Genomic DNA, 17,295 nt, shown 5'->3' with positions numbered 1-17,295 from the left:
CAATAGAGAGAGGCTTGATTGGGGAAAGGAACAGACTGCCTGAATAAATGAAGCATAATACAAAGCTGGGAAACAACCTCTCTGCTTGGAGCTCTGGCAATTCTATAAGGAAGCAATCATTTAAGGGAACAAAAGGCTGGGAGGAAGACAAAGAGAGAGAGAGAGAAGGCACGCACTAAGTCATTAATTAGGGCGATTGGTGAGCAATCATTTGATTTAAGTGATTAAATTTACACCATTCTGCTTCTCTTACTGACACACACATATATAAATGTGTGTGTGTGTGTATACATGTATATATAAAAATGTATATAAAAATGTGTATATATATATATATATACACACACACACACACATATAAATAAAAATATAGATAAAAACTACCTCATTTTGGCAAGGAGCATGAAGGTTTCAGGGCTATCTTGGTCTGGGGTCTTGCACTTATGTGCTGGGCTTAGGAGACTGGAAAAATCTGCCAAGCTTCTCTGCTCCTCCTACGCTACTCAAGCTCATGGGGTTTAAAGGCTGCTGCATGCAGCACCAGCCAATTTCTCACTTCCTCGATTTTGAGGCAGGCTCCTCATGTGGGAGAACACATGGCTCATGAGGATCTTGCACAGCTTAAAGGGATCGGAGGTTTGCACTGCCAAGAAAAGGTGTTTATTATGTTACAAAATGAACACTACAATAAAATGGATTTAAATATGTCCAGGGCTCCAATTCTGGGTGCACTTATGAAATCCCAATGATTTCAGTGAAATTTGCTTTTTAAAATCAATACATAGAATCAGGTAGTACATCTGGCTGCTTTCAAAACTGGTAATGACATCCCCAAACCTGATCTTGTCTGTTACCGTGGCATAGGATTGCAAAAAGAGCCGTGGAAAGGAATAGTTAGACAGCAGTGAAACAAGCATCACTTTTTCTGCCTGATGTAAAGTATTTTTTTACTTGCTTTACAAACCTTTTTATATGTCGTGTCCAAGACCAGCAGAAATGTAGTACTGATAAGTAAAAGTTAAAACAAAACAAAACATTTTCTTTTGTCCAATAACACTAAAAATTAAAAACTGCAAACCAATGTGAATGCTAAACTCAGCCCATGCCTCTACAGAAGTCACCAAGATTAACATTGGTGGGAGTTGCATAAGGGAAGGAAGTAGAAAATATGTTTTTAGCAGAGCAAACCTTTAAGACGTGTGATAGTAATTTGAGGAGCTCTGTGCCCTCTCAAATTAGTAAAAAGTACAATAAAAATGATAAAAGCAACCAAGAATATATTGTTCATTTCTAATTGAAGAAACTGCCATCTAATATAAGAATAGATACTATCTGCAGTTCTTAATTTAGGCCAGATTTTTGTGTATTTGTCCAACCCTCTTTTTTGTATTTCAGGGAACTGTGGGTATGGGAGTATCTAGAATGAAGGAAGGAAGGAGGGAAGGGAAGCTGCCAAGAAAATGGTGCAATGCTAAATCTCTTTCCTCCCACTGAACAGAGAACAAGATGCACTTCTCTTTTATTGAGGAGAGGCAAGGCCACAAGCTGGTTTCTGCGACACCTACTCAGACCAGCAAAAGGGACATTATGCTGCAGGTCTAATCCCATAAAGAAGTGAGCCTGTTTTCAGTCACAGTTCGCAAGACAAAAACATAAAGACTTCCTTCAGTGAAGGAACAGAAAGTTCCCTGCAGCTCAGAAGTGCAGCAGAGCCCCTTGCAGGGAGCAGATCTGATTGCCCTTCTCAGGAAAAGATGCCATCAGTCCCTACAAGTGTCCTCTGGGCAACATTAGGCAGACAGGCAGCTGTAATGCTGCTGCACTCCAAGTGCATAACAGCCACTCACAGATGCTTGAAGCTCTCTCCCTCCCCAGCTTCCGCTGGCTGCCTCTCTTCCCTGGCCATGCCAAGCTCTTCTCAACTTAGCAAAGCAGCTGTGGTGAAGGAGACCATGAACAGAGAAGAGAAACATGAGTGTCTCAAACAGAGGACAAAGGCCATCGACCAGCTTTCTTTCAAGTGCTGACTTCTAGGTGTCTTGAGCTACATCATCTGTAACTCCAGTCAATGGGATGTTACAGGAATATAGTCCAATACCCACAGAGGGAAAGGCTGGTCTAAGGCTCTGAGGCTCAGGGAGCAGTCAGAAATTACTTGGAGCAAGTTTGGGCAGAGATAGTGAAGTGGTAGATGGGGGAATACAATGAGAAGAGACTCCAGGTTTAATTATCTCCTTTCTGCCAAGAAGACTAGGTAGCGTTGTGGGAATTTTAGAATGTATATAGCTCACTATCTTTAAAAAAACACATCTCCCAAGCCAGCAAGCTTTATCTAGCTGGTTGCTGCTTTTGCCTCAACTTCTTTATCTTGCAGTCTTACCCCCATCCCCAATTCCAGATGCATAGCAGCTAGCTGCAATTATTTGGTGCATATGGCTATAGTCAGAATCACTCTCCTAATAATTGTCTCATATATTCTGTGAGTCAAGCAAAAGAAGGTAATTTCTACTTTAGGGCCTTTTAGCACTGCTGCAGCATTGCTATTTTGTAAACCATGGGAAGTGGAAATAAAACTGTCATTCCATATAACTCTTATTATAGAGGTCTTCTCTACATAACACTCTCAAGATAATTGTATATTGTGGCAAGATATATTTTCTCATAAAGAAGACTGCAATCATGTACATATTTACCCAGGAGTAAATCCCGCAGGGTTCACTGAGACTTCCTCTGGAGTAGACATGCCATGGTAGATGGTGCTATAAACCGCATTTGAGATGATGAGACCAATTTCCCTAGCAAGCTTTTATAGGATTGTAGCTTTCAGTCAGCAAAGGTCACCCTGTCTGAAGCAGCTTTCAAAATATCTGGTCATCACAGCCCCATCATCAGTGTGTTCATCACCTTTACAATTGTTTTTTCCTATTAGTGCTATTGCACTTTGGTGCTAAAATAAAATAAGCATATTTTCAATTCCTGCTAATCCCAAAGCAATTCCAGGTTGCTGGTTAAGTGGTACTTTTTATTCTTTCCAATCAGTTTCTATCTGCAGCGATTTTCATAAGAAGGTATAAGATGTCCTAATCTTGGAGTGATTACATCATGAAGTCCTTTTTTTCTCTTTTCATTCATTGCATTTCTTTTTTACCTTATGTTTTATGCCGCTTTACTGTCTGTTATTCAATTTTTCTCCTTTTTCTGGTTTTGAAGTCTTAATTTTTAGGTTTTATATGAACATTATACTGACCTACTGTATTTGGTCATTGCTTCTGAAGGGTTTTTTTAAATTTTTACTTTGGTGGTCATTGATGGTAATTCAATAAATTTGAATTTGAATCTTCCAACCAAATGGAATGTTGGAAAAGAGTATGTAAGGGGGCTTGGCACTTGGCAGACTATGCCTCTGAAAACAGAACAGAATTGGACCCAATTTGGTGCAGGAGGAGGAGAACGAACTAGTTCCAAAATGGCAAAAGGAGGAACAAGTTCTAAAATGGGCCAGATCCAGCTGGGGGTTGCAGAGAAAAAAAAATCCAGAAAATTTCCCCTCAATAATCTGTAAGGGAAAGGGAAAGGCAGCAGTTTGAAAAATTACTGCCTGCTCTATTTTTAGTCCCCTCCCTCCTGATCACCTTCAGCAAAGGATCGTTACCTTGTCGTGGTGCTGGAGCTTGAGCACCTCAATGATGCCATGAGCTAAACCGTGAAGGGCCACCCAAGACGGGAAGGTCATGACAGAGAGGTCAGACTAAATGCGATCCCTGGGGAAGGTAATGGCAACCCACCTCAGTATTCTTGCCGTGAAAACTAAATGGATCAGTACAACCAGAGATATGTCGGTATACCATCGGAAGATGAGACCCCCAGGTCGGAAGATGGTCAAAATGCTACTGGGGAGGAACAGAGGATGAGCTCAACTAGCCCCAGACGTGATGACGCAGCTAGTTCAAAGCCGAAAGGACGGCTAGCGGCCGACGGTGCTGGTGGTGAACGGCGAATCCGATGTTCTAAGGATCAACACACCATCGGAACCTGGAATGTAAGATCTATGAGCCAGGGCAAATTGGATGTGGTTCTTGGTGAGATGTCAAGATTAAAGATAGACATTCTGGGCGTCAGTGAACTGAAATGGACTGGAATGGGCCACTTCACATCAAATGACCACCAGATCTACTACTGCGGACAAGAGGACCACAGAAGAAATGGAGTAGCCTTCATAATTAATAGTAAAGTGGCTAAAGCAGTGCTTGGATACAACCCAAAAAACGACAGAATGATCTCAATTCGAATTCAGGGCAAGCCATCTAACATCACAGTGATCCAAATATATGCCCCAACCACAAATGCTGAAGAAGCTGAAGTAGAGCAGTTCTATGAGGATCTGCAGCACCTACTGGACAACACGCCTAAAAGAGATGTTATTTTCATCACAGGAGACTGGAATGCTAAGGTGGGCAGTCAAATGACACCTCGAATTACAGGTAAGTATGGCCTGGGAGAACAAAACGAAGCAGGACACAGGCTGATAGAATTTTGCCAAGACAATTCACTCTGCATAACAAACACTCTCTTCCAACAACCTAAGAGACGGCTTTATACATGGACTTCACCAGATGGACAACACCGAAATCAGATTGATTACATCCTTTGCAGCCAAAGGTGGCGGACATCTGTACAGTCGGTAAAAACAAGGCCTGGAGCTGACTGTAGTTCAGATCACGAACTTCTTCTTGCACAATTTAGGATCAGACTAAAGAGATTAGGGAAGACCCACAGATCAGCTAGATATGAGCTCACTAATATTCCTAAGGAATATGCAGTGGAGGTGAAGAATAGATTTAAGGGACTGGATTTAGTAGATAGGGTCCTGGAAGAACTCTGGACAGAAGTTGGCAGCATTGTTCAGGAGGCGGCAACAAAATACATCCCAAAGAAAGAGAAAACCAAGCAGGCAAAATGGCTGTCTGCTGAGACACTAGAAGTAGCCCAAGAAAGAAGGAAAGCAAAAGGCAACAGTGATAGGGGGAGATATGCCCAATTAAATGCAAAATTCCAGAGGTTAGCCAGAAGAGATAAGGAATTATTTTTAAACAAGCAATGCACGGAAGTGGAAGAAGACAATAGAATAGGAAGGACAAGAGACCTCTTCCAGAAAATTAGAAACATTGGAGGTAAATTCCAGGCCAAAATGGGTATGATCAAAAACAAAGATGGCAAGGACCTAACAGAAGAAGAAGAGATCAAGAAAAGGTGGCAAGAATATACAGAAAACCTGTATAGGAAGGATAACAATATCGGGGATAGCTTTGACGGTGTGGTCGGTGAGCTAGAGCCAGACATCCTGAAGAGTGAGGTTGAGTGGGCCTTAAGAAGCATTGCTAATAACAAGGCAACAGGAGACGACGGCATCCCAGCTGAACTGTTCAAAATCTTGCAAGATGATGCTGTCAAGGTAATGCATGCTATATGCCAGCAAATTTGGAAAACACAAGAATGGCCATCAGACTGGAAAAAATCAACTTATATCCCCATACCAAAAAAGGGAAACACTAAAGAATGCTCAAACTATCGAACAGTGGCACTCATTTCACATGCCAGTAAGGTAATGCTCAAGATCCTGCAAGGTAGACTTCAGCAGTTCATGGAGCGAGAATTGCCAGATGTACAAGCTGGGTTTAGAAAAGGCAGAGGAACTAGAGACCAAATTGCCAATATCCGCTGGATAATGGAAAAAGCCAGGGAGTTTCAGAAAAACATCTATTTCTGTTTTATTGACTATTCTAAAGCCTTTGACTGTGTGGACCATAACAAATTGTGGCAAGTTCTTAGTGGTATGGGGATACCAAGTCATCTTGTCTGCCTCCTGAAGAATCTGTATAACGACCAAGTAGCAACAGTAAGAACAGACCACGGAACAACAGACTGGTTTAAGATTGGGAAAGGAGTACGGCAGGGCTGTATACTCTCACCCTACCTATTCAACTTGTATGCAGAACACATCATGCGACAAGCTGGCCTTGAGGAATCCAAGGCTGGAGTTAAAATCTCTGGAAGAAACATTAACAATCTCAGATATGCAGATGATACCACTTTGATGGCTGAAAGCGAAGAGGAACTGAGGAGCCTTATGATGAAGGTGAAAGAAGAAAGTGCAAAAGCTGGCTTGCAGCTAAACCTCAAAAAAACCAAGATTATGGCAACCAGCTTGATTGATAACTGGCAAATAGAGGGAGAAAATGTAGAAGCAGTGAAAGACTTTGTATTCCTAGGTGCAAAGATTACTGCAGATGCTGACTGCAGTCAGGAAATCAGAAGACGCTTAATCCTTGGAAGAAGAGCAATGACAAATCTCGATAAAATAGTTAAGAGCAGAGACATCACACTGACAACAAAGGCCCGCATAGTTAAAGCAATGGTGTTCCCTGTAGTAACATATGGCTGCGAGAGCTGGACCATAAGGAAGGCTGAGCGAAGGAAGATCGATGCTTTTGAACTGTGGTGTTGGAGGAAAATTCTGAGAGTGCCTTGGACTGCAAGAAGATCCAACCAGTCCATCCTCCAGGAAATAAAGCCAGACTGCTCACTTGAGGGAATGATATTAAAGGCAAAACTGAAATACTTTGGCCACATAATGAGAAGACAGGACACCCTGGAGAAGATGCTGATGCTAGGGAGAGTGGAAGGCAAAAGGAAGAGGGGCCGACCAAGGGCAAGATGGATGGATGATATTCTAGAGGTGACGGACTCGTCCCTGGGGGAGCTGGGGGTGTTGACGACCGACAGGAAGCTCTGGCGTGGGCTGGTCCATGAAGTCACGAAGAGTCGGAAGCGACTAAACGAATAAACAACAACTCCTGATCACATGACCTAGTGTGGTGACAAGGTGAAACATACACAAAAGCACAGAAGAACAACATGAGGAGAGAGCAGAAAAGCACACACAAAACCTTTCACTACATTACACAGAAAAAAATACAGATGCCCCTCAACTCCCAGCCACTCAATTCACAAGCTGGCCTCAAAAACTGAAGTTTTTGAGGAGCAGCTGTCCGGAGTGCAAGTGGGTGATCTCCTTTGTGCAGAAAGACCGAATTCACCGTCTGGCCACCGATCTCTGCTGCAATGCTGTCCCCATTCCTACAGGGACATCTAGTCCGCCATAAGTCCTCACCGGAAGAAAAGAAAAGGGAGGAAAACTTGCCTTTCACTCTTTTCCTTGCAATTGAGACACTTTCACTTTTGGATTACAATACTGCAATGGCAACCACCAGAGAAGTGGCCAAAACAGCAGAGGGGAGGAGAGGGTTGCTAGAGCAACCTGCAGAGAGAGGAATTATCCCAGATTTACTTCAGAAAATGTTTGAGGAATTGGGCGATAACTTAGCTGAGTCACTTGATACTAAATTGACAGCTTTTGAAAAAAGAATGGATCAAAGACTTGTAAAGATGAAAGAGATGAAAGAAGAAATCAAGAAGGTGGAAAGCTCTGTAAAACAAGTGTCTGGAGATGTAAAACAAATTAATGACAAAATGGAAATTCTGGAGAGTAAGACAGAAGTTATAGACTTCTTAAAGGTGGAAAGAACTAGATAATTTGGCTCTATTGGAATTAAGAGAGAAGGAATTTTGTTTGAGATTTAGAGCCATCCCAGAGGATCCTAGTGAAGATATTAGAGAAAAGATTATTAAAGCTTTAGCAATTTTTTTGGACTGGGATGAGGAGGATAGAGAGGCAGAAACTGATAAAAGTAAATAGAAAAAACACAAGATTTGTGAGAATAAGAAATATTCCAAGGGATGTACTGGAGCACTTTGTCAGGAAGAAGACAAGATATTATATTTTGCAGCAGCACTTTAATACAAGGCTGAAGATTGATAGTACAGATATAATTGTTCTTAAAGAAATTCCTATGAGAATTTTGCGTAAGAGAAAAGAGTATTCTTTTTTGACTGATAGATTAAAACAGAAAAGGATTCCATCTTGATGGGACAAATTGGAAGGTGTGATTTTTACTTTCAAACAGCATAGGTTTCAACTGAATTTTGTCCAGCAAGGGAATTTCTAGAAAAATTTAACAATGAACTGGAGGAGATTCAAATGGAGGTGTCAAATGAGACTACACAAAAACTTCAACAGGTGCAACAGGAAACTGAAAAAGATGATACTGAAGTAGGTGCTACAGGTATTGACTTTTCTAAATTTTTGGCTTGACTACGGATTACAAATGCTTTATGTGGAATATACTGTAAATGGAGAAAATGTTTCTCAGAAGAGAGAAAAAAAAAATTTCAATATTTGAAAAAATTAAAACAAGATAATTAGAAAAAAGGACGTAAGTGATTTATAAAAATTTGGGTGAAGAATTTATGTCACCAGGAACAAAAAGAAAGAAATGGAGTTGTTTTGTACATCAATCCCCATCCAAAATCAGAACTTATATTGATTGATGAGCGTGGTAGATTTGTTGGGGTGGAAGTTAATTTGCATGGGACTATGACTTTGATACTAGAAATTTATGCCTCAAATGAAGATAAAGTACCATTCTATAAAGGACTTCTGGAGAGACTAATAGATTTCTCTTATCAAAATTGGTGTTTGATGGGGGAGTGAAATGATTTCCCCACAACTGGATAGAACGTCTGAGAAAAATATTAAAATCACTCAAGGCAAATTACCAAAGTTTTCTTTGATTTGATGGACAATTTAGGGCTGGTAGATATATGGAGACCGAAAAATGGCAATTCAAAAAAGTACACCTACTTTTCTGAAAGACAGAGATCCTTTTCAAGAATAGATATGATTTGGATTTCAAAAAATTTGGCTACAAAGGTTTCTAAAGTAGAGCTATTACCAAGGACTTTTTCAGATCATAATCCTGTGAGTTTGATTTATAAAAGAAAATCTAGTTCTTTTAGATGGAGACTAAACAAAATGTTGCTACAGAAAGAAGCAATAGTGGAGGATTATAAAAAGAAATTAAAAGAATTATTTTAAAATAATTTAGGTAGAGATACTGATTTAATAATGGTTTCAGATGCAAGTAAATCTTTTATTAGAGGTTATTTTATACAACATAATAGTGAACTCAAAAAGAAGAGTCAAGAGAAAACACAAAAGAGAAAAGAAGAATTAAAGAAATTTCCAGAGAAGATAAGCATTTCTCAACAAATTAAGCTTTTACAATGGCAGTTATCTATGTTAACAGTAAGAGAAATGGAAATAAAAATGAATTATGTAAAGCAAAAATTTTTTTGAGTTTGCAAACAAACCAGGGAAGTGGCTCGCATATAAATTACAAAAGAAAAGAAAATGATATTGAAATTACAAGAGGGAGATACTGTACTAACGGATAGCGCCACTATACAAAAAGCATTTTATCAATATTATTCCAACTTGTATAAAGGAAGTGACATCTCTCTGGAGAAAACAGATGAATACCTAAAGAAACAAAATTTACTGAGGATTACAGAGGAACAGAAACAGATTATGAATGGACCTATAAAAATAAGGGAAGTTTCTGAAGCGATAAAAAAGATTAAACCAGGAAAGGTAAGTGGACCAGATGGATTATCAGGTTCTTATTGTAAATGTTTTGAGGATGAACTTTTACAACCTCTGCAAAACATGAACTCTATCCTACAGGGAGGAAAGATGCCAGACTGTTGGAAAGAGGCCAGTATAGCATTAATACCTAAAGAGGGACAAGATTTGACTTTAACAAGAAACTATAGGGCAATATTATTATTGAATAATGACTACACATTGTTTACAATGATTCTAGCTGATAGACTGAAAATAATTTTGCAAGAATTTATTCATAAGGGTCATTGTGGGTTTTTACATAAAAGACAGTTAAAGGACAATGTTAGAAATATGTTGGACATTTTGGAATATTCGGAGCAACATAATGAAAAACAAGCTGCATTGATTTTCTTAGATGCAGAAAAGTTGACAATTTGAACTGGGCTTTCTTGTTTTGGAATATATGAACTTTGGAGAGAACTTTATAAAATGGGTAAGATCAATTTATACTTCATAGAAAGCACAAATAATTGTTAACAGAGACCTAACAAACCCTTTTAAAATACAAAAAAGAACAAGACAGGGGTGCCCACTGTCTCCTCTCTTGTTTATTTTGGTTCTTGAAATATTGAATAGAGACATAAGACAAGATGAGAGGATTATGGGAGGAAAGATTAAAAAAGAAATTTATAAGTTAAGGGTTTTTGCAGATGACTTGGTGTTGGGTTTGGAAGATCCTTTAAAGGGAATTGAAATATTAATGAGAAAACTAAAAGAATTTGGTGCATCGGCAGGTTTTAAAATCAACAAACAGAAGACGAAGATGTTAACAAAAAACATGAAAATACAAGGTCCAACAGAGCTGATGAATAAAATGAAGCCATTAGTGGCCTGCTAGGACCACAGAATGGAGCAGAGCTTAACACAGCAGAGAAGCTGTACACAGAAAAAGAATATTATCTTAAATAGCTTTAATGAGCACATCAGAGAAACACAGGTTATTGATCTTACTCACTTTGCCTTCCTAAGCATAAGGAATTACATGCTTAGACAGAGTAGGTTCAAAAGTAAGTAAAAGAATATCTTACTCATTTTATTCTTGGTCCAGTTACATTTATCTTCGGTGGAAAAATGAAGTTCCTTGTTTCTTCTGTTCTTTCCCTATACTTAAGTTATCTCTCAGCCCTATAGCTGCCAAGAGCTGCGTGTAGAAAGGGGAATTCCAGGCCCACTGCATAGCGGCCAGAAGGATGGAGCAGCACACAGCCATGTGCTTTGCTCTCAGTGAAGGAGGAAGAGAGAGAGAGAAGTGGGAGTGGCAACAAACAGCTTCCTCAGAAGCACAGAGAGTTGCACCCTGGGATGAACTCATTTATATGCTAATGAGGCATGCTGGATTTGCCAGAACCTCCAACATAAAACAGGTTTTAAGATTGAGAAGAAAGTAGAATATTTGGGTATCACTGTGACAAATATGAATCGTATGTTATTTCAAAATAACTATGTTAAGACATGGAATGAAGTTAAAAGAGACATGTTAAGATGGGAGAAAATACAATTGTCATTGCTGGGGAGAATTTCTGTGATAAAAATGAATGTCTTGCCTAGAATGTTTTTGTTTCACACAATACCTGTTCTAACAACTGATGCACCAATAAACAGTGGGAGAAGGATATATCTTATAAAGTGTTACAAGAGGCAAAGGAAAGAGGAGGACTGGGTCTGCCTGATTTGAAATTGTATTTTGCAGCTTGCTATTTGGTTTGGATGAAAGAGTGGGTAATGCTGAGAAATAGAAGGCTGTTGGAGTTAGAAGCACATGACCTGAGATTTGGGTGGCATGAATATTTGTGGTATGGTAAAGTTAAGGTTAATGTAGATTTTATAAACCGTTATGTTAGATGTGTCATATTGAGAATATGGTATACAGTAGATACAAATCCAGGTTGTGCCCGAAAACACCTTTGTGACTCTCAGCACAAGAAACATTTTATACATGAAAAATAATAGGCAAACATGAATGGCTAATCTATCATGAGATATTAGAATTTTGTCAAGGTGAATACAAAATAAAATCAACAGAAGAATTGGTGGCAGTGAGATATAACTGCCAATGGTTTTCTTATTTACAGTTATCAGAAAGTTTTAAAGTAGACATTTAAAGATTTAAAGTTTATGGTTTTGAACACTGTAAGACTGAGTTTGAAAATAGAATTGTGTACAAATGATGAACTTGTAATTGCTAAAATGTATAAACTTTTATTGGAATTTGAAACAGAAGAAGAACAAGTGAAAGAATGTATCATAAAGCGGGCTAAAAATTTTAATTAAAATATACAGATCGAACAATGGGAAAATATGTGGTTGAAAGGACTGAAATTTACATTGTTATAATCTTAAAGAGAATTTTTATAACATTATGTGCTGTTGGTATATGACACCAGAGAAATTGTCTAGAATGTATAAAGGCACTTCAAATTTATGTTGGAAATGTGAACAAGAAGTGACATTTTATCATGCTTGGTGGACATGTAAAAAAGCTAGAAAATTTTGGATTCAAATACATACACTGATTCAGAGGATTTTAAAGATTGATATACAACTGAGACCAGAGGTCTTTCTTTTGGGATTGATGGACAAACAGTTGGAAAAAATCATGGAACTTTGTTTTTGTATATGATAACTGCAGCAAGATTATTGTATGCACAAAGATGGAAAGATTCGGCATTACCCACAATGGAGGAATAGTTGATGAAGATGATGGCACTTGCTGAAATGGCCAAATTGACTTCTTTGATCAGAGAAAAGATAGTATCTACATTTATTGTTGACTGGAAACCCCTTATGGACTTTTTGTGTAAAACAGAAAAAAGTGAACTTATGATTTATGGTTTTGATGATTAGACAGGATAGATTATAGAAAGAAGAGAGTCATGTTGTCATGTTCATCGTTCCAATGGTTTGAATACATCGTAACGTTTCACATGTCACTCTCCTGTTCCGTGTCTGTCATTTGCGGGGAGGGGAATTTCAGCCGTGCCAGGCTGTAATCTCCTTGCTGTTCTGCAGGAATGTATGTTTGGGTTATGACATGTCTTCAAGGTTACTTTCCCAGGCCGATGTGTGACGGTTGCCAACACCTGGGAGGGGGTGGTTGCTATGGTGGGGCGAGGGGCGGGATTGGGTTTGAAGTGAGGGTATTTAGTTTGTATTTGGCGCGCTTTTGCTCATTCTCAGCTTTCTTCGTACTTTGCATACTATTCATTCAATAAATTAGTTTTCTCTAGTAACTACTGATGAGACTCTTTTTATTGGAATAGGCAATCATTACACATGTTGTAACCTTAGAGTGAGAGATAAATTTATAACTGTACTTATAATTGCTGTAAAGAAGATTGGAAGCCACCTCTTTGTATTTTTTTCTTTCTTTTCTATTTTACTTCTACTTTTTTCCCTTTCTTGTACTTTTAACTTTCCTTTTGATTTCTTTCTCTTTCTCTTTCTCTTCTTCTTACTTTTTATTCGTTTGTATTAGTTTTTATCTTCCTTTTTAAAACTTTTAATAAAATTACATTAAAAAAAAGAAAAAATACAGATGCCCCAATAGCTTGTAAAGGAGCTGCAGAAGCCATGGCTTGTGTATTTCAGGGACTAAGAGGCAAAGAATAAAGGAAAGAAAAACAGGATGTAGATGCTGTTGGCAGGGCTGCCCAAGGGTAAATAGCTAAGCCAACCCTTTATTTAATTTTATTATATATTGCCTATCTCCCAAGATACTGGTGGTGTGGGGATACAAGGGAAGACTTGGTGGCCATCATTCCTATAATTTTCCATCACCCCTTTCTTCATGATGCTATCCTTGCTGCTGCCTGGAGGAAGGAAAGGTGTATGTGTGTGCGTTACATAAAAGTGGATTTATGCACCAGTACTTTCTTAAGTCATAGCACTTAAAAGAAAGAGTGGAGAGAGAGCAAAGGAAACTGGGGCTTCACCAAACATCTCGCACATCAGTGGCCTGATGTAGCCTCTTCCAGTGAGCCTGCCAAACACAAGCCCTAGCAAGGCCTAAAATAAATTATGCTAAGTGCATAACGCAACATATTTTTTTCAAGTTTACCAATTATTTCAAACTTTATGAAATACAAACCCACACAAACGACCTGCTATCCAAGTCACCTAAAGGGTATGTAAAACGTCTAAATAATTAGACATTCAGAGCAATCCCAATGTATTGAAACCCCTGTGCTGGGATTTCAGGGGAATCTTCTATCCTGTCATATCCTCAGTTATGCTTCTTTCTTAAAGAAAAATTTGCAGAGTAAAACTTCTCCAAATATACAATCAGAATATGGTAATACAGAGTGGAAGAGTCTTCATACCAAACATCTAGCAGGCACTGATTCCTTTACCATATGTGGTGGTTATGCAAAAGAATTAAGAAAGAGACTGGAAAGAGACTTTTAGAAATAGATTAAAGCATCCACAAGATTCTAAAAACTGAATTAAAATCATAAATATTTTTATCAGGTATGATCCCAGAGAAAAGAAATGAAAAGCATCACAATTTATCAAGATATATGCTGACAGTTACAAGAATCAATCTGATACAACACTGGAAAAGAGAAACCTTGCCGACAATACAAGTTTGGGAGGCTAAAATTAAAGAATATGCAGCAATGGAAAAATGGACTGTATATATTCACAGCAGAAGTCTAACCAAATTCAAGCAGGAATGTGTCCCTTATATACAACATATCACACAGCAAGGCAAGCTAAGACACTTAGAATATGAACTGAGCAATAACTGCAGATGTCCAAAGCAGAGCATAAAAATATTTAAGTAGTAATTAGTAGTGGGGGCGGGTGGGGGGAAAGAAAGGGGGAAAAAGAGAGGGGGCTACTAGAATGCTTTTTCCTAGAATGCTTTTTCTTTTTTCCTTTTTGGGGGTTTGTTTTGCCTTGTTTAATTTTTTTTATAATCATATTTTCACTTCAACCTTCACTTTAATATAAAGTTTATTTTATGTATAAATTTGTTTTTGATTTTTTGTTTTGTTTTACCTAATTAACAAAAAATAAAACCAGGAAAAAAAAATAACAGGCACTAATTTCTCAGAAGACACCTTTTGGTTTAAACAAGAACCTCCAATCCCCAGAAGAGCCTTAGGGAGACAATACGCTAGATTGTTTTAAAAGACTGAACACTCTTTTGGTTCATTGTTTGTAACCTGCTGCCATGTTTTTATAATCATAAACCTGTCATTCTGAAACAGCACCCATTTTCTTTTTTCAAAACATTAAGGGAAGATCTGATTTAATGCATCGTCGCTGAGCTGTCGATCGGAAGGTCGGCGGTTCGAAACCGCGCGGCGGGGTGAGCTCCCGTTGCTCGTCCCAGCTCCTGCACACCAAGCAGTTCGAAAACATGCAAATGTGAGTAGATTAATTGGTACCGCTTCGGCGGGAAGGTAACGGCGTTCCGTGTCGTCATGCTGGCCACATGACCCGGAAGTGTCTATGACAACGCCGGCTCCAAGGCTTAGAAACGGAGATGAGCACCGCCCCCTAGAGTCAGACACGACTGGACTTTACGTCAAGGGAAACCTTTACCTTTACCTAAGTCTGTGAAATGAATTTCAGCAAAGTACAAGGTGCATCACTCTAAAGAAATGACAATAGCATTGCTTCAGAGCAACCTTATAACAACTTCTGACAGTTTCTGAGCAAGTGATAAAAATACACTGTCTGTGGAAAAAAGTTTTTAGGGGTACCTACCTTGTCTGTTCTCCTGTGTAATGTTGGTCATGCTTCCCTCTTCTGCTAAGCCATGTTCCAAGTTGCCTAATATCTGCAGTGAATAGACAACTTCTGTTGAGTTTTAAAATTCTAGTGAGGGACACATAACCATATTAGGCTCAAGACAGCTGCATTTATCACATTCACAAGGGCATATTACAGAAGGGGTCTACCAGCACCAATAGAATTAATTAGAATGAAAATGTGAGGATGTTTTTGAATTGCAATATTTAATTCCAGGGCAGAAGTAAAATGCAAGACATACATGCATTAAACAAAGGATCAAACACTGTATATTTTTAAAAGAGAGAGTTAGTTTATGCAAAAATGAGCCAGTATGTCTTAAAACCAACTAACATAATTCTGTTAATCTTGTGAGCTAGCAAATGGAGCACTGTCCAGTGGCAGTGGCTGTCTGTGGAAGAGTTTTCTCAGCCCACATAGAACTGTGTAACAAGGGGGTTTCAGAATACGTGCCTGCTAGCCTGCATTCAGCTTGGAGGGTCACAAATGGTTGAAACTTGAATAAAAGCAAAATACTTTGACTGCTGAGATGATTTCAAAGAACTGTTCAACAGTGAATAAAGATGTTATTCTCGCTCTTAGCCTAGCCCACTCTTAGCCTAGCCTACCTCTCATAAGCACTGAGGAGAGTACAGGATAGAACAGTGCCCTTTGGACATCAGTGGGAATTTAGAGGTGTTTCCAGCTATGACTACTGTAAATGGTTCTCCAGGATTGACTGGAGGTGGCAGCAGTGCTATTTCTGGAATTCAGAGCTTCTGGCAGTCTATTATCTGCTGCGCTTTTTCTCCCGCCAATCAGTGATTGGTTGCCCAAACAAGCCAGTTATTTTATCAGCTTCAGGAGTGCAGTCTGCACAGCTACATTACTTCAAATAGGGAAGAAGCAGCAGCCAGCAGAAATTCAACATTGCTACTTGCATCTAGATCCATTTCTTGACCCTTAACACTCACACCAGACCGATTCTTGTTTTTAATTCACAACACCAGTTGGACAAATTATTATACAGCTGCCACTGCATGCCGTTTGCTGTGGAGAGATGGGCAGAGATCAGGGAAGCAACTATCCAGCAAGCTAGTGAGAGGGAATACAGCCACTACAAAGCAACAGTGCTGATTTCAACTTTCAGCTACAGATGTATCTGTGATTTGTTTCATCAAGGATGAGATGACCAACAGCTTTCTTTGAATGGAGCAGGTAATAGTGAACCAAGGAGCAGAGACAGGACGGAACCAAGAGAAAGCAGAACAATTTTAATACTAAAATTAAAAAGTGGACTCTTTGGGATGCTTTTCATGTTCAGGATAGGCTGGAGCAGCAACCTCAAGCATTCCTTACTAGACAGGAATGTTACTTGGGAATATGTTCTTCAAAACTCACTAGCAGGCTTTCTTCTATGTAAACATCAGAAATGGACAGCTGTGCATCTTCCTTAGGGACATACTCCCTTGACAAATGCATTTCTGGTTTGTCAATCTTTTGAATTTAAATGTAATGAATGACTGAACAACCGTTTTGAAAGTCTTGAAATATGAATAGCATCTACCCCATGAATTAAGCTACTTGCTAGCTATATAAAACGTTCAGTACTTCTGTTTTTAAGTATCAAGTATTCGAAATGCATGGTTGTGGGCAAACCCAAAGGAACACTTCTCAGCTACACATTTAAGAAAGGGGAGAACTTCCACCTAATGGGGAAGTATCTTGTCTTATTTCTCCACATTCTTTCCAGTCAAAATGCCCACTTTTTGGATTACAGTTCAAACAACTCTTGAGACCAAGACTTCTACTCTGTTAGAGGCTAATGCAGCTGTTACAAATCATTCCCTTCTTTATTTCTTTTCAAAAACTTGTAATCCATATAATATAGTCAGGGGTTGCCAGCTAGGCAACTACATATTTTTAGTTTTAAAACACAGAACAGAAAGAAGAATCTTGCTGGATCAGCCCAT

General features: G+C 38.9%; 1 protein-coding gene across 3 annotated transcripts in view; it reads right to left on the bottom strand.

Annotated features, from left to right (window-relative positions):
• The window catches only part of TRAPPC12 (trafficking protein particle complex subunit 12), an 83,723-nt gene that overhangs the window by 19,215 nt on the left and 47,213 nt on the right, over positions 1-17,295 (bottom strand). For 2 of the 3 annotated variants that reach the window (XM_063314023.1, XM_063314032.1), the window contains one exon: positions 15,299-15,371. The exons of the other annotated variant lie outside the window; for it this stretch is intronic. In XM_063314023.1, coding sequence (XP_063170093.1) covers positions 15,299-15,371 — 73 coding nt within the window. The remainder of the gene's footprint in view (positions 1-15,298; positions 15,372-17,295) is intronic. 3 annotated transcript variants of the gene reach the window in all.

Source organism: Candoia aspera, chromosome 1, assembly GCF_035149785.1.
Source record: "Candoia aspera isolate rCanAsp1 chromosome 1, rCanAsp1.hap2, whole genome shotgun sequence".
NCBI lineage: Eukaryota > Metazoa > Chordata > Lepidosauria > Squamata > Boidae > Candoia > Candoia aspera.
This window is presented reverse-complemented; position numbering and strand designations above follow the sequence as displayed.